The sequence below is a fragment of the Carassius gibelio genome, chromosome A8, assembly GCF_023724105.1.
Source record: "Carassius gibelio isolate Cgi1373 ecotype wild population from Czech Republic chromosome A8, carGib1.2-hapl.c, whole genome shotgun sequence".
Classification (NCBI taxonomy): domain Eukaryota; kingdom Metazoa; phylum Chordata; class Actinopteri; order Cypriniformes; family Cyprinidae; genus Carassius; species Carassius gibelio.
Genome location: NC_068378.1, coordinates 15,120,081 through 15,137,789, shown reverse-complemented (window position 1 = coordinate 15,137,789; position 17,709 = coordinate 15,120,081). Strand labels below are relative to the sequence as shown.

Here is a 17,709-nt window from a genome sequence, read left to right as displayed (position 1 = left end):
ACACACACACACACACACACATATATATATATATATATATATATATACACACACACACACATCTTTTTCACATACCAAAAAGTACAAAAATAATAATAATAAATTAATGAAGCAAGCAATACTAGCGGTTTCATTTTTATTTTGCTTTTTTAAAATATTTTGACGTTTTAAACCAGTGCAAGTATTTTGAATGAAATCCCGAGTTCACTCAAACAAAATCTACAATTTTTCCCAACTTGAATCCCACTGCTGGAGCTATGGGTCAAGCATTTCAGATATAAAGTTAATGAATGATCATGCAGACATGTTTGAGAAAACTGAGACCTAAGCATGGATCATATGAGTTTTCCCTACAATTCTTAAAGTACAGAACCACTAACCAATAGACCAGAAAACAGTCAGAATAAAAAAGAACCCTGTAATGCTTTACGAGTCATTCCAGTGATTTACAACAAATGTTCTGTACTGCAGTGAAATAGTAAAGAACAATATAAACACAAGACTACCACATTTATCAAGACTTTTAAGCATCTTAACAAATAAACACCTTATTTAAATATATGTTAAAATCCTTCAAGAGATACCAAAAATCTTTAAATCTGCATTGTGTGAGATCCAGGTTCATTATGAAGTGAGCAGGCACAAGCCAAAGTTCAAGTGATTCCTTTTTTTGTTTTGTTTTTTACAGCAGAGTGTCATCTGTGCAGCCTCCTTCCAGGCCATAGCGGAACTCCTGCAAGTTTGAGATCCCATAAAAATGGACAAATGCCGCCGCAACAACCAGCACATGGAATATCTGATGAGACTGAAACTGAGAAAGTAAAACGGATAGAGACCGTGAGTATCCAACTGTTTTTGCAATGCAAAAGGAAGCTGTTTTCAGTTAATGAGAGACTTCCATTTCATTAGCCGCTATAGATAAATAACTAGGAAAATAAAGTGCAATAAACATAAATTTGAGTATGATTATCATAAAAAATTCAATGTCATCAACATCAAGCAGCATAACAGACTGCATTTATACTGCTAAAATAACTGTAAACAGATGATACCAGAAGCCTTGCACATTCAATTTAAAAATGGATGCACACGCTCCTATGTAAAAAAATAAGGTGGATACTTGTATGAACATTGTGTTATTAGGCCGCTTTACAATATTAAATTCAACAAAGATTCCCTTGAGTCTTACCCAGATGTCACATTTGCCAGGGAAGTAACGTTCAGGTATCCGTGCTGCATAAAGTGATGCTCCGCTAATGTACATGGCACCCATCAGATAGAACCAGCCCATCTGACCCACTGTTGTTGCTTTCACAAAACCCTCTGCGATGGTAAAATGCATTGTGGGAATGAGCCCACTCAGCCCAAGGCCCATGAAAACACCTAAGTACAAGGAAAATCACTGATTGATTAAAATCATTCAAGCCGTGGAACATTTAGAGAAACAGCTGAGTGCATTACCTGCACGTGTGGACCGGTGCCGAGGGGTGGCGAATCTGTCCCACTGGGCCACAACGATAGCAGCAACACCCAGCACACATACAACAGAGAGATAGATGAACCGCGGCTGAGGAGAGCAGTAAAACGAGTAGTACAGCCATGGAACGAATGAGCCCATGATTAACAACGCAATACCAGAGTAATCCAGCCTAAGGACATAAAAAAAATAAAAAACATACACTCAAGTTACTGAAGTCATGTCTATACATAAAAATAATAATAATAATAATAATAATAATAATAAATATATATATATATATATATATATATATATATATATATATATATATATATATAAATGTTCATATATGTTCACCAAGACTGCAATTATTTGATCAAAAATATTTCACAATATTTATTTTTTAACTTTTGATTAAAGGGCTCATCGGATGAAAATCTGACTTTTTTCATGTTTAAGTGCTATAACTGAGTGTCCGGTGCATCAACCAACTCCGAAAACGTGAGAAAGAAGAAACCAGTTAATTTGGTTTTGTAAGCCTTTCTCTGTGGGAAGCATGTGAGAAAATGAGCTGATCAGGTTTCTTTCCCTCTCTGACGTAGGAAGGGATTCTTATTATAATATTACCGCCCATTAATCCAGTAGCCCCTCATTGCAGAACACAAGATTCAGAGGTCGTTGTTGGATCCACATCTAGGGGGTGGAGACAGGTTTAGGGGTGGGGCTCTGGGAGATGGGTGGGTTTAGGAATCTGGGGGTGGAGACAGGTATATTTAGGCATAAATATACATAATAAAGGCCTTTTTTATGTATATCTATGGATTTAGGGATCAAGAGACGGGTAGGTTTAGGCATATGTAAGGTGGGAGGAGTTGGCTCTGATCCAGCCACGCCCCCTGGATCTTGTGTTTTGCAGTGAGGACCATTTCCAGTAATCTACACATTTCCACCCACGGCATTCAGCCGCCATTGTTGTTTTTGGAAGTGACAATGGTGTATTTGTTCAGACGCCAGAGTTAAATGTTCTGTCGTTGGCTGCACAGACGAACACAAATCATTATTTATTGATGAGTCCCAGCCTCAAAAGAGACAAGAGAGGAGTGGATTCATTTTATTTTAAGTGGAAATCCCAGAAGGGGAGTGGAGTGTGCAGTAACTCATTATCATTTAAAGAAACATACACCAAACCAGGTGGGTGTGAGCAGAGCTGTTTTTGACAAGGCAAAAAGCGTGTTGTTTACACAGCTATTGATTGATTTAAGCAAAATATGTTACAGACATTTCATGAAGACCCTACAAAAATAAAGCCCTTTAAATAAATGCTGTCTTGGGGAGCATAAAACACTAATTTCAAAAACGAAAAAAAAAAAAATTCCAAACTCGTTTTTGCAGCATGCCACTTAACATTAGTACTGCCTACACACAAAAAGCATAAAAACTGGTGTCTCTTACTTGGAGAAAGTCCTAGAGACTTTTTCAGAGTGGCAGTAGACAGTGTGAAAAAGCCAGGAGAAGGACAAACAAAGAACTGCACCAAGGAAGAACATCCCCAACACCACTTTCTCCTGCACGGGTGCCATGAATGAAACGTTTGGCCGCAGCATTGTCAATGTGCCCAAGCACAGGAACAGAATTAGGCCTGTAGGGAGACATTGAGATAGATTAATCAGCCTTCGAAATTACATACCAGTAACATAATTACAGGTTTGAATTAAATTAAAAGTCTAAGTGGTGTGCTTTGTGTCATCCTCAGGGCAGTGATTCACACATATCAGATTATCAAATTACAAATATCATACAATTTATCTGGTAAATTCCAGAAGGTGTGAAAAGTCTTTCTTCAAAAGCCACTGGGGTTATATGACATGTGCTACTCTTTAAAAGTGACAGTAAATAATATTTATATTTCAAATAAATTTGAACTTACTCTTCATCAAAGAGTTCAGAAAAATGTATCATTGTTTAAAAATATATAAATCAGATAAACTGTTTTCCACATTGATACTATTAAGGAATATTTCTTGAGCATCAAATCACCATATGATCAGAATTATTTCTGAAAGATCATGTGACACTGGATCACAAGACTAGAGTAATGACTGCTGAAAATCCAACTTTCCCACAGAAATAAGTTACATTTTAAATAATATTTCAAACAATTCATGTTTTTACTGTACTTTAAATAAATACAGCTTTGGTGAGCTTAAGAGACTTATTTCAAAAGCATTAAAAAAAAAATTGAATTAACCGCAAATCTTTGAACAGCAGGAAACTTCAAATTTGGGAAACAGGAAATGTTTATTAAAAACATTTTTATTTTATTTTTCTTCTCTGGTAGTAAGTTTGAATGTAGAAGCTACAGAGATATGTGTTTTTTCAAGAGATGCTTGTTACGTTTGACTTTTCTGTATTATCATGTCACAAGCACAAACCCAACAGGTGCGTCCAGATGTTTCCAGTTTCTGTGTGAATCCTAAAGATGCTCCCAAAACAGGCACGGAAAGACGGCATGGGTGGACGGTGTCCCTGCAGCAGGTAATCATTATCCTTTAGCCAATCTGGGAGGAGATGGTATGGAATAACACGCCAACGTCCTTCCCATACCTATTAACGGTACAAGTTTGCTTTAAACACAAACATCTCAGACTAAAAATAGGCCACATTTACATTACAATCATTTTACACACATACATCGGGATTCATTAAATACCGGTACACGGTATTTTTGAAAATAATTATGTGATCATTAATAATTATGTGAGTCCTAGAACAGTTGAGGATAAGGTCATTAGTCACCTTGTGTACAAACTCCTCCATCTTCTCCATGGCATGGTGTGCCTGCATGGGCAGTGTAACCACCCGCAATCCTTGTTCTTCATCCTCGTTCTCATCCTCATCAGGGAATGCTGATGCACCCTGCATCAGCAACAATGCTTTTAGTTAACGTTTAGCTTTTAGTAAAATTGAGTTATTCTAGCCCCACTCCATCTATTATATGTACACTCATTTTTAAAAGTTTGGGGTCTCAGCGAGGCTGGATTAATTTGGTAAAAAATACATTAAAGAAAAATACACTTTTTAATTAAAATAATTGTTTTCCATTTTGATATATTTTAAAATGCAGCTTATTCCAAGTTGATTTTACAGATTCTTTGATGAATAGAAATGTCAAAAGAACAATTTATTTTGAACAGAAAGATTTTGGAACTTTATAAATGTCTTTACTGTAACCTTATAAAAGTAGAATGAGCCTTTGCTGAATAAAATTATTAATTTCTATAAATAAAAATCTGACTGACCCCAAACACTAGTATATTTTCTTTTTCTCAAAACTCACTCTCGATTTCTCTGCTTCAGCTGGATGTGTCAGCAGCGGCCCAAGCTCGGTGAACTCTGCGTCCTCGTCATCAGAGGTGCACCGCTTGGCATCACCGTTGGAGCCGCGGTCACCATGGTGACACGTTGTCATGGGGAGACAAACCTAAAATCCCCAGAGTTTCTACCTTGTCCCACAGTTTACAATCTGGCCCTGATGATGACACATAAAATGTAGTAATTAATACATGCTGTTAACATTGTTGGCCATATAGAAAAGATTCATCACACATTTTATAATATTCCATCATTGGCATATCTAACTGTTTAATTAATAATTAATTGATTCACTTTAACTGTTGTCATAAATTAAATATTTGATATGCAAAAGCCCCTAAAAATCTATTCTAGGGCCCCCTTTCGCTAATTTGTGATACTGAGTGAATGAATATAAAGTAGATTAAAGAAATATAAATATATATATATTTCACTTGAATAGCAATCGTGAAATCTGTTACAACACGATAAGTTGTTTGTTTGCTCAGATCTGGTCAGGTTGGACTGGCTGATCTAGTTTTGCATGGTGTCAAAGGTTTACATCCTGTTAACTTAGCATGCTTACAGGCTAACTAAACAAGTGTTCGATCAACTATTAAAAAAACATTTACGAATCCTCACGTGGATCAATGTCCTGCTAAACGCGTTTGTTTCTCGGCTGTGTCTTATTATCCTACGTGTAACATCTGTTGTTTGACAGAACTGAATCGGTTTAGCCAAAGCGTACGACAACACTAGCCTGCATGCTAATGCACTTCCTTATGGTCGATTTGAACATTAAATACAAAAACATGGTTGCTTCCAGCACAGTTCGTAAATTAATATTACAAATTAAGGTTAGAGTTAATCATATACGAGATCAGTGTGCGTCCGGTAAATTACCTGGCAGGCTGTCAGAGCTGCTCGCCGTGTGCTCGCTTTTATGAAACCTGTAGAACGAGGGGGTTCAGTTCAGCAGCAAATTCTACAACAAATTACCGAATTAACACAGATTAAAACAGTCTAACATACCGTGTACTATATATAAGAACGCGAAGACTACGGAGGGACGTTCTGTCTCTCTGTCAGACAAGAGGAAGAACTCGTGCTTACGGAACCAGTTTGGCTCGCGGCTGCACGGTTGCCAGGTATTTTGAACAAAACCCTCCCAATTGGTACTCAAAATTCCAGGGTGTAAAATACACGTTTTTCTTGGCAACACTGCGACAGCTATCAGTGGATATGCGCTCATGTTGTGCAAACGGAAAAGCATTCAAATACTGCAATCTATATATGATAAGGCTCATCTTTTAGACGTGCACCTGAGATAAAACCTGAAGCCACCATAGAAGAGGAAATGGGATCCTCTGGTTGTCTAGGGCCATTTAGAAACAACAACAAAACAACAGCAATGGTACAATATATATATATATATATATATATATATATATATATATATATATATATATATATATATATATATATATATATATATATATATATATATATATAATTATTATTTTTTTTTTCTGAAGCCTACTTTTCCTTACAGAAAATGCGAGGCACGCGTTCTTTATGGAATGATTGTTGTGTCTTCTTCAAAATTTTTGTTTGAAAGTAAAAATAATTATTTAAGACTCAAAAATAAATAAATGGTTAACAAAATAATTTGCAGTCTGTATAAATCTTTGAAAATCTTTATTTTTCTTTGTGCACTTTAATACTTTTTATCGCAAAACCACAAATGTTGCTCTCTTTTCCGCCATCTTTTTTGCGGGTCTAAAACTTTTGTTTGCGAGTTAAGTGAGACTTAGGTCTCTGCAGAGCAAAAGTGGGCGTTTATGACTTTGTGGGTGTTTTCAAACTGCTGGGTGTTTCTAAATCTCTCAGTGGGCCATCTCTAGAGACTTAGGTCTCTGCAGAGCAAAAGTGGCATTTATCACTATGTGGGTGTTTTCTGCTGGGTGTTTATGAATCATGCAATCTAAATGATCCCCCTTACCCAACCCCACCCCTAAACCTAATGTCACTATTACATCAACTAATCAGGTATCATGGTGTAAAAACACCTTGTTCTTGTAACTCCCATTACTTTCCTGCAGAGACCTATACTTGGCATGTCTACCCATCTGGATGAAAGGCCTTTTATTCTATTGGTCACTTTCAATTGAAGTCACAAGTTGACCACGCCCACTCCATTTCATCAGAACCCCTGCCACTGACGCCAAAGTCTGACAGAAGAGAGAGCGAGGTTGTATCATGATGAGCAACAGGTCATAGATAACTAACTTGACATCTTGAATTCAGTGACAAGTGAACTAAATTTTTTATTTCCATCTAAATATGTAACATTAGCTAAGCCCGTTGTAGATTTGATTAGCCAACAGTATAGCTAGCTGCCAGAGCCCCAGGACAATATTTTCAGAGATATATTATTAAAGCTCCAGTGGAATTTTTTTTTTTACCATGAGTCATGACTACTATCTTACACAGTACACAACCTGTTGTTCGTCATGATACAACCTCGCTCACTCTTCTGTCAGACTGCATCGTCAGTGGCAGGAATTCCGAGACTTGGGTCTCTGCAGAGCAAAAGTGGGCGTTTATAACCATGTGGGTGTTTTCAAACTGCTGGGTGTTTCTAAATCATGCAATGTAAATATTCCCCCTTACCCAACCCCACCCTTAAACCTAACGTCACTATGACGTCAACCAATCAGGTATCATGGTGTAAAAACACCCTGATCTGGTAACTCCCATTACTTTCCTGCAGAGACCTATACTTGGGAATTCCGGGGGAAACAGAGTGGGCGTGGTCAACCTGCGACTTCAATTGAGAGTGACCAATAGAAAAAGGCCTTTCATCCAGGTGGGTATAGATCGCCCACTGAGAGACGGTTTAACTTGCAAGCAAAACTTTTCAACTCACAAACAAAAGTTTTAGACCCGCAAAAAAGACGGCAGAAAAGAGAGCAACATTTGTGGTTTTGTGATAAAAAGTGTAAAAATAAGGTTTTCATATACACACTGCTAATTATTTTGTAAGCAATTTCTTTATTTTTAAGTCTTAAGATTTTTTTTTTTTTTGCAATCTTTTATTTTTTAATTCCAATATAATTTGTTATATTTTCAAACACAGAATGATTTATTGAATAATAGAGACACAAAAATCATTCTATAGGTCTTCCGCCCAGAGCCTCTGCGTACACTCTACGATGACGTATTTTTACTTCATGCCTAACATAGCGGACCCTAGCGGATGCAGAAAGTATAACACAGGCTTTTGTGTCTTTGGTCGGTTTTGACTGCAGAGGATCTTAAAGGAAGACACCACCATTTTTATATATTCCACTATGTTCTTTCCACATCTTAGATGAGTTGATACGTACCTCTCCCGGCTGTAGCATGCGGCACCCATATGCTAGCATTTAGCTTAGCACCATTCATTGCTTAGGATCCAAACAAGGAGGAAATTAGAAGCTACCAAACACTTCCATGTTTTCCCTATTTAAATACGGTTACATGAGTAGTTGCACAAGTATGGTGACACAAAATAAATCGTGGTGATTTTCTAAGCGTATAAAAAAGGATAACTATAATGTATGGCAGAAGATCACTTCGCAGCACTTTGACCTCGTCGCAATAATATCATCACTCCTGAAATCTCATCAAGTTGGTTGTTGGTTGACAGAAGTAAGAGGGAGAGGGGGAATTCTCAGGAGTGGAACAGGCCATTAAACAGTTTTTCAAAATTTTTGTGTTCAGGATTTTTCGGTGGGGCTAAAATAATTTCTCGATGACGCACTAAGAATGGCCCCTCCCCTAATACCAATGACATCAAAGTACCACAAGAGCTCTAGAGAGCAGACGCCCCTTGCGTTACTTTGATGTCAAACACAGATTGGTCTGTGCAGCGCTGCTTCAAGTCTTCACATTTTTCTGTGGTTACAAACTCAGAACACATACATTATATTGCTTTACACGGACTTTGAGTGAAGAATACGAGGGTTAAGTCTACATTTAAAAACTATCAAATATAGTTTTTAAGTATATTCAAAGTATAACATTTACGTTGTTAAATGCTGCTCACAAGAAAAACTATATGTTATTAATGATTCCACTTTAAAAACGGCAATGTTTTGGCTGAAAATACGAGCCATTTTATTTGAAGCACGTTTCTAAACCTCTTACGGACATGCGTTGTGCGTAAATTCCTCGAACTGCAAAAAACTACAATGCCCAGAATAATGAAGAGGTAATTCTCCGTAGTATGATTGGCCGCAGGAATTGCCACTACCCACAACGTTGCGTTGATTGGCCTTTGCTTGGAATTTACAGCCACTCACGGAATTTTATTCGTCAATGTGAGGAAGGAGGGGCGTGATCACGACGGACGGCGGAGAGCCGCGCTGCGGGAGGAGCGAGCAGCGTGTTTCCGGTAAGAGCGACACAACAGTGCCACTGGAAACGTTCTGTAAGAACATTAAAGCAGACTTTAAAAGTATTTTTTTTCCATGTGATTCGACATCGACTTTATTACTAATTGTATCGTCAGGGAGTCGTCTATCGAGCGGCGCGGAACACACGCGGCAATGGAAACCGAGTTTCGGGAAATCGATGAGCTCGGGAACTGGAACGCCGTTTACCAGGTGAAGGACTGATTCTTCTTCATAATTGATAATGATGCTCTAAACATTCATAACGATCTTAAAGGTTTTCATTTGGAAATGTATTTTTTGGATGGGATGTTAATTTTTTTTGACCGCTCAGATTGGGCTGCTTCTTCCCAATTTCACAGAATAAACGATATAACAAGTTACATACCGATGACCTGAATTTGTCATTTGTTAGCAGGCACCAATATAGAGATGAGGGGGTGAGTTTATCTTTTATGAGAGGGAGTCTATTATTAGTTGGTTTGCCTCTTTTATCTACTTACCTGGCTCACTTGCGGTTTTTAATGACAGTGATGGACGAATGGCATCATAAACTGGATGCTGGTGGTCCCCATAACTGTCTGCCATGTAGTTAAATCCCCCAGCAAACCATTTGCCTCATATTTGTTTCACTTACAGTAAGAAGCATTGTCATCTCATAGACTTGTGTTTTACCGTAGGAGATTAGGCAGCAGTCCAGTGACCTACCATGCAAGATCGCCAAACTTCCAGAAAACAGAAGTCGTAATCGCTACAGAGATGTCAGTCCGTGTAAGTGTGCCGCTTCCCCTGTTCGACACAGCCAGTGACACCTAACGGAAGGGGCCTGTTATCAGCAGGCTGTTAAAGTCATTTCACGCTGAAGATGTCATGTCTTTTTTTTTTTTCTCTCCCTTTTTTAACTCTTCCGTCACAAAGACTTTAAAGAGCAACGCTGCTGTGGTTTCCTCTCTCTCTGAGTCTTTCTCTTTTTCCACAACAACCTGAAAAGGTCCTCGGCTCGCAAAACACCACATTAAATGAATTACTGTGTATTTTATCTGTTTCAATTGAGCGTTTTCATCAGGGGAATGTTTTTCTCTCTTGTGGGGAACTGAGAACAGGACCTGAAAAAAGAGTCGTTCCACCACTGAACTTGCAAAGCATCATGGGTGATGCGCCTCACAGCTTAATCGCTCTCTCTTTTCACAGTTGACCACAGCCGTATTCGTCTACAGATCGGCAGTAATGACTACATCAATGCCAGTCTGATCTCAGTGGATGAAGCTCAGAGAAACTACATACTAACTCAGGTGACATTCTGACACTTAAACCTCAGATTTGAATCTTATGAATGTTTCTTCTGAATCTGATGTTTAATCTGCATCTGCAAACCATCTGACACATTTGAAGATGATACGGATAGAATAAAGGAACTGATGAGTTCATAGGCGTAGTAATAGGAACACATATCCTGGGAAAAAATATTTTGTCTTTTTTTTTTTGTAGATTTTCTTTTAGAAATTTTTTTGAGGGCTTGGTGCAACTTTCTCATGTGATCTGTCTGTTCAGATCAATACATAAAAAAAAGGCAGATGAGCAGAATGAAAATGTGAAATCACTCTCTGACAGTAGGTGGTGCTTAAAAGAAAAGAGCTAATCTTATTGGTTGGTTAGTTTTCTTTCCAGTGCAATAGATAAAAGATAAGGACTTTTTTTTTTTTTTTAATTTTTTTGGCATGCAAATGTTTGTGTTGGTCTGACCAGATGCATTAGGAGCCATTTATTCAAATTATCATTTCACAACAAATATTTGTCTTATCTAGCCATTTATTTTCATTCCTTTCTGACTTCCAACCAGGTAAACATGGACAAAGGTAGACTTCTGCGATAGTGAAAGTTATTAATTTCACCAAATTTCACTGGGCACACAACAAAAGTTTTAATTGTTTGGCCACTATTAAAGTTAGGAAACAAAATTAAATGCTCTTTATTATTTCTGTTACATCAGCTCTCTCAGTCAATAAAAGTATATCAGACTAAATGTTGTTATAAAATAACAGATTTATTAAAAGTGCTTTACAGTTTAAAGGTGGACCATTGTACAAATTGTCATTTTAATTGTATTTAGTGCTAAATGATCTGGTAAAATATGAGTTCATATTTCTGGTTGATTTCAGGGATACAAAAGACAAAAGGTTTAGGAAACACTGACTTATACAGGATAATTGCTACACTAAAACAATGATATGTTAAACAAATAATGGGGAAACTCCCTGTTTCGAGACCGATCCTGGTTTTGACATTTATGTTGACATTTGTCTTACGCATCCATTGGTCGGCCAGCACCCCAGCCGACATCACACACTCATACACTATGGTGACGTTTCATTTGGACACTCGTGGAATCTAGCTGGGAGATTTTCCCTCACCTGTGTCTGGAGAGAATGATGGGAAATGTTGTGAAATCTTGAGTTGCGTCAGCATGACATGTTTCTGTATTGTACAGATGAATTTGCACACTGACGGCAGCAGACTCGTCTCAACCTGCCGGCCTTGTTCAGTCAGAGCACCGCCAGCTACAGCCACAAACACACAAAACACAAACACATTCTCACCCGCAGTCATGTACCTCACGCCTGCTCAATGTGTGATTTACTACGTAGACTATGAAAACATAAGGTCAGCAGAGCGCACCAGTTTCCAGTAAAATTAAAATACCAAGTTAATTTAATAGAATTTAATATTTATTTGACTAATTATATTTATATCGCAAATGTTTTAATAAAAATAAAAATACAAAATAACACTAACATTCAAAAGTTAGCGGTCAGTTTTTTTTGGGGGGGGTTGGGGGTTAAAAAGTAATACCTTATTCACCAAGGATATATTAAATTGATCAAAAGTTGACCGTAAAGTCAATTATAATGTTACAAAAGTTTTCTATTTCAAATTAATGTTCTTTTGAACACTGTATTCAAATAATCCTGATAAAAATATATGCTTTCCTCAAAAGTAAAGCAGCAGAACTGTCTAAAACATTTGATTAATAAGAAGAAATGTTTCTTGGGCACCATATCAGCATATTAGAATGATTTCTGAAGGGTCCTGTGACAATGAAGACCTAAGTAATGATGCTAAAATAGAAGACGGTGTATATAAAGAAATATTTCACAACCCTTCTATTTTTGATTACATAAATACAGCTTTGTTGAGCATAAGAGTCTCCTTTCAAAAACAATAAAAATCTTACTGAGCCCAAAGTTTTGAATGGCTGTGTATGGTGCTGCTTCAGTTCACACTACACAAATTAAAACATTTATTGTCTTGCAAACTGGGCTTAAAATCCTGTAGTGTGTACCTGGCTTAAATTATATAAACCCTGTTGCAGGACAATTCAATTTTATGCATGTGTTTAAATGTACTGTTAATATAATTTGCTTGTCTGATGGTTGTGTGTTTATTTAGGGTCCGTTACCAAACACCTGTGGTCATTTCTGGGAGATGGTGTGGGAGCAGCGCTGCCGAGGGGTTGTGATGCTGAATCGTGTTATAGAGAAAGGCTCGGTGAGACAAACACACTCTGTACCTGTATATGCAACATGGATCATACAGACTCACTTTGAATACCTGAGTGAAATGCTTCTAGCATACATCTTGAATGTGTACATGGGTTTTGTGTGAGAGGTTTGTGTTGTGTGGTTATAATGAAGAAGTGTGTGTGTGTGTGTATGTACAGATAAAGTGTGCTCAGTATTGGCCTCAGCGAGAGGAGAGGGAGGGTGTTTTTGAAGACACAAATTTCAGACTTACTCTGATCTCAGAGGATGTGAAATCATACTATACAGTACGACAGCTGGAGCTGGAAAATCTGTCGGTGAGACACTTGATCTTCCTCTCATCTCATCCAGTCGTGCTTTCACTTTCACTGTCAATATCTTTTTCTGATCATTCTGCTGTTTGCAACACTGAGATTTTATATCGTCACCAATTCTTGTTTTTCTGTGAAAAATGTTTCATGTTGTGTTCAGAGCTTCTGTAGCTGGACTGGTTGTTGACTTCACTCAATAGTCTCAGGATTTTAAAGATGCACTCGCTCAGTGTGATTAATGTTATGCATATGTGTTTAAAGACACAGGAAACACGGGAGATTCTTCAATTCCATTACACCACATGGCCAGATTTTGGTGTGCCAGAGTCGCCTGCATCTTTTCTCAACTTCCTGTTCAAAGTGCGTGAGTCGGGCTGTCTGAATCCAGAGCACGGCCCTGTTGTGGTCCACTGCAGCGCTGGTATCGGCCGCTCTGGAACGTTCTGCCTTGTAGACACCTGCCTTTTACTGGTGAGAGGACTGAGCATTTATATGTGATGTCAGATAAGCCAGACAAAAGTGCTTGTTAATATATAGTCTTTTCTTTAAATCAAGGAGCTTGTTCTAGAGCATATTAGTTTATATTAGTTTCAATAATCATGACATTTCCATTTTGTATCAGATCAAGGACTACTAGTCTGTTATACCGCTTTTTCTCTACAGCTATCAGACTGCTTAATCAGATTTTTTTTTTATCTATTTTTGTTTATTTATTGGTATTCTTATTTTATTAGCTATTTATTTTATACTTTTGAATTACACTGCCCTTAATGAGATGTGGATGTTTGAAACATAATATTGTTTTTTATAAAAAACATAAGACAAAAGGAAACTAATCTAATTAGTATATTTAGCAGATAAAAAAAAAATCATGATTATTCATACTGCATCACTCCTTTTATTTCATAAATAAAATATGGTCTACTGTTCAAAAGATTGGGGTCTTTAAAATAGAAATGAATACTTTTATTCATCAAAGATGCATTAATTTGATCAAAAATTACACATTTCTCAAAGGAATGCTGTCCTTTTGAACTTTGTATTCATCAAAGCATCCTGAAAAGTTTCACAACTTCAACTAAATATTTAAGAAGCACCATTGTTTCCAACATTCATGATAATAAGAAATGTGTTTTGAGCAGCAAATCAGCATATTAGAATAATTTCTGAAGGATCATGTGACACTAAAGAGTGGAGTAACAGCTGCTGAAAATTCAGCTTTGCATCCCAGGAATGCAAAACCCCAAACGTCTGAATGGTGATTATAAATGGTTTATAAGGGTTATAAACGTATTAATACATGATTGAGATGCCACAGTATATTTATCAGATTCATCTGTATCAAAGCACTAGTACTTTCGGCATCTCCGGTCCAGAAACCCACTGGAAATCTGGATTTCTCACGTCTACAGTCACTTTGATCAGCACCGGCAGATTTGGTGTTGCTTTTGTTTAGAACTCCTTTAAAAGATTCCAACCCACCCTCTCACATCCTCTAAACAGTGGTCATGTGTTCTCAGATGTCTCAGAGGAAAGATCCAACATCAGTACGCATACAGCAGGTTTTGCTGGAAATGCGACAATACCGCATGGGTCTGATCCAGACAGCCGACCAGCTGCGTTTCTCTTACCTCGCCGTCATAGAGGGTGCCAAGTACATAATGGGAGACACGTCTGTACAGGTAATAAGTGATGCTAAAATAACTAATGTACCAGCCAATTTTTGGATGCTTTGCTGAGGATCTTATATGATGTAGAGCTGAAAGGAATAAAGTGCTTATACCATTAAAACGTTTGGGGTCTGTGAGATTTTCAGCTCCGAGATAATGCTTCTGAAAAGCCTCTTAAAAAAATGCTCTCCAAGGCTGCATTTAATTGATCATAGTACAGTAAATCAGTAATATTATGAAATACATTTACCATATAAAAGAACTGCTTTGCATTTATTAAAATGAAAGTTACTTCTGTGATTTCAAGGCTGTCATAAAATACTCCTATCATGATAAATAGTGATAAATACTCATACTGCTAGTAGGTGGTATCAATCAGTGAAATGTTTGTGTTTGTGTGTGTAGGAGTCATGGAAGGAGTTATCAAATGAGGAGGATCTTCCCCCCGAATTCACTCCTCCTCCCAGACCACGGCCCCGAATAGACCCCCCAAATGGCAAAGGAGACCTGGTGAACTCTGACACCACACACTTCTTCAGTGAGATGATAAAAAACAACGCAGAAATCTGTGCAAACAGGTCAGACTCTCAATATCTCTCTCTTTCTAATAGTGGCCATCCAGCAGCCACATACAATTTTTTTTTTACTGTTGTTGTGTTTTTACAGTGCGCCCCAGACATTCACAGATGGGCAAGAGCTTCGCAGACGGGCAGTTGCAACCTGTGACCTCAGAGCGTCAGAGTTGATAAGTGAACCTGATGAACCAATTGTCGCAAGAGAAGCCCCTCCCAAACCTGCACGGTCTCCGCCCAGGTCTCCGCCCAAGACTCCCACGGAAGAGGTCGCTCCTGTTGCTGCCGATGGAGCGTGGAGCCCCCTGCTGACCAGTGTGTTTGTGTGCACGGTACTGGCTGTAGGTGCTTATGCCTGTTACCACACCTATTTCCACTGATGCCCTCTTTTCCCCATCCGTCTCTTTCTCTATTCCTCCATGTGCTGGCTATTGGTGGGAAAAGAAAAAGAGAGACACACACAGACATTCACACTTTCTCAGCTGGACCCGTCTCACTCTCTCCAAACGTCTTTGGGAAAGAGTTTCAAAGACTTTTCTTAGCCAAACTGCTGTTGTCTCCCTATATACACACACACTCTTACACACAATCTAATAAACATGTGTCCGTTTAAAACCTCAGGGCCTCACAATTCAGGTGTTGCTACCCAAACGTTAAAACGAAACGTTTTGAAAATCCAAAAGACTCTGTTAATGCTGCAGTAAGTAAGGGAAATTTGTGTGTGTGTGTGTTTATGTATCTCAATCGTATTTTTTTCTTTCTTAATTTTTAAGGCTCGGATAAGGCTGCACAGGAAGTGAGCTCTTCTTATACATGCTGAAAACACAAATCTGCTGTACATGATAGAAAACATCTTTTTTAATTTGTGTGTCCTGGAGTAAAGGGAGATCATGAGTAATCTGGGATGTCTGATACCATCAAGGCTACTGTCAAAGCAGAAAACATCCCAAAAGCTTTTCCCAGCCTCAGATTTTGTTTATACCCCAAAAGTGACACTGGCACTTCATCTGGGTGAGAAAAAAGGTCAAGTGACTGACGCATTGGCCTCTCGTTCATTCGTTTGTTTTCTTTGTCAAATCCATCGCCTTTCAAACTAAAGTTTCAGACCATTTAAAATGCTGGAGCTGGTGTCTTAACTTGGATGCCACATTCAGAACAATCCTCAGAATGCAATTCACTTAATGCCTGGAAATTAAGATAAAGCAAGTGAACCTGGCTGATTGAATGTAAAAACAAAAATGTGGCAAAGCCAGACCAGCAGATGACAGTATTGAGCAAAATGAGTTTTTTTTTAATTTGTATTACCCCTTTTAGGGCAATTTTATTTTACCTTTTTTCTAATGCAGTACAGATACATTCATCATTCTGGCCCTTTTCATGATGTGCATTGAGCGCAGAAGGTCAGACTAACCAAAAAAATAAAACAAAACACCAGCACTGAATGAATACAAAGAGAGAAACAACCAGTGACTGTCTTTGGGTTTTACTGTTTTATTATATTATTGTCATCATAGTAATTATTATCGAGAGATATTAATGACAGATGGGCATATACATTTCCTTTTAATCAGAACCCAGAACTTTTACTTTTAAACAATGTGTGAACAAGTCTAATGCAGTAATCTCAAAACAAATGAAGCCTCTTCTTTAAGTGTATTGAGGCCTGAAACGCTTTTAATTGTGACTTTGCTTTGTGTGGGGACTGTTTGCCTGCTGCTTGACCCGTCCAGAAGAGGTGGTTTTTCCTGTTTGAAGGGGTTCAGTCAGTGTTTCAGAGACTGAAGCAGTCGATGTTTGGTTTGAAGGTTCTGTTGTAACACAGTGCCACCATTCATCGCAGTGTCTCACCGGATCCGGTCCCATTGCTGGACCACAGAATGTAAAGTCTCTCTTCTTGCCAGCTTTATTTACACACACACATATATAGAGAAATGTATTTGTCTGTGTCCTTGTTTGTCGTCTTTCAGTTATTTTTGGACTGGTAAACATCAGTTTTCCTTGGCCTTTGTATGAGGCTTAAGAATTTATTTCCCCCTCCTAGCATCATCATCATGTTGTTGTTTTTTGTAAGAAAAGCATATGCTTTGTTCCAGTGGGATGTATTGACATTTGAAATTTTATTTTTTGGACAGAATATAGATCAGACGCTGTGGTAATAAACATATAAATCTCTGATTCTTCTGTTTTTGAGTTTGATCTTCACTCTTATTCTAGCATGTGATGAGAGAAGTTATTTTAAAAACTTTAATATGATTAAAAGCGGTCTGTGATTCTTAATGGTAAAGTTAATCTAAATCATAGATTACAGACTTGTGTAAAATTCAAGTTATGTATTATGAAGTTTGAGCTTGTTTCATGTGCAGTTTTTTCA

General features: G+C 37.8%; 2 protein-coding genes across 4 annotated transcripts; one reads left to right on the top strand and one right to left on the bottom strand.

Moving 5' to 3' along the window:
* Nucleotides 1-119: 119 nt before the first annotated feature.
* Nucleotides 120-5,975, bottom strand: LOC128018562 (adiponectin receptor protein 1). 2 transcript variants are annotated; one of them, XM_052604143.1, is made up of 9 exons: nt 5,843-5,975; nt 5,714-5,760; nt 4,797-4,988; nt 4,256-4,375; nt 3,892-4,063; nt 2,912-3,098; nt 1,462-1,649; nt 1,190-1,383; nt 120-811 (listed from the first exon to the last, which is right to left on the bottom strand). In XM_052604143.1, exons 3-9 carry the CDS (start codon nt 4,926-4,928, stop codon nt 683-685), a joined length of 1,122 nt encoding a protein of 373 aa, XP_052460103.1. In that variant the 5' UTR covers nt 4,929-4,988; nt 5,714-5,760; nt 5,843-5,975; the 3' UTR covers nt 120-682. The 2 variants fall into 2 exon arrangements, with proteins under 2 accessions (XP_052460103.1, XP_052460104.1); XM_052604144.1 differs by having other exon boundaries at nt 5,714-5,934.
* Nucleotides 5,976-9,136: 3,161 nt separating this feature from the next.
* On the top strand, nt 9,137-17,513 carry LOC128018560 (tyrosine-protein phosphatase non-receptor type 1-like). 2 transcript variants are annotated; one of them, XM_052604141.1, is made up of 10 exons: nt 9,137-9,284; nt 9,366-9,459; nt 9,927-10,017; nt 10,438-10,538; nt 12,694-12,792; nt 12,965-13,102; nt 13,358-13,567; nt 14,617-14,778; nt 15,172-15,344; nt 15,433-17,513. In XM_052604141.1, the coding sequence occupies exons 2-10, from the start codon at nt 9,403-9,405 to the stop codon at nt 15,716-15,718; spliced, it is 1,317 nt and encodes a 438-aa protein (XP_052460101.1). In that variant the 5' UTR covers nt 9,137-9,284; nt 9,366-9,402; the 3' UTR covers nt 15,719-17,513. The 2 variants fall into 2 exon arrangements, with proteins under 2 accessions (XP_052460101.1, XP_052460102.1); XM_052604142.1 differs by having other exon boundaries at nt 9,170-9,248.
* The last annotated feature ends 196 nt before the right edge of the window (nt 17,514-17,709 follow it).

What these genes read in the sequence shown, in the direction of transcription:
- LOC128018562 (XM_052604143.1), bottom strand. Translation starts at nt 4,928, where the DNA reads ATGACAACGTGTCACCATGGTGACCGCGGCTCCAACGGTGATGCCAAG. An exon ending in CTGAAGCAGAGAAATCGAGA is followed by an intron (nt 4,376 to 4,796) that starts GTGAGTTTTGAG and finishes TTGCTGATGCAG; the next exon opens with GGTGCATCAGCATTCCCTGA. An exon ending in CTGGCAAATGTGACATCTGG is followed by an intron (nt 812 to 1,189) that starts GTAAGACTCAAG and finishes TTACTTTCTCAG; the next exon opens with TTTCAGTCTCATCAGATATT.
- LOC128018560 (XM_052604141.1), top strand. Translation starts at nt 9,403, where the DNA reads ATGGAAACCGAGTTTCGGGAAATCGATGAGCTCGGGAACTGGAACGCC. An exon ending in ACTGGAACGCCGTTTACCAG is followed by an intron (nt 9,460 to 9,926) that starts GTGAAGGACTGA and finishes GTTTTACCGTAG; the next exon opens with GAGATTAGGCAGCAGTCCAG. An exon ending in GTGTTATAGAGAAAGGCTCG is followed by an intron (nt 12,793 to 12,964) that starts GTGAGACAAACA and finishes GTGTATGTACAG; the next exon opens with ATAAAGTGTGCTCAGTATTG.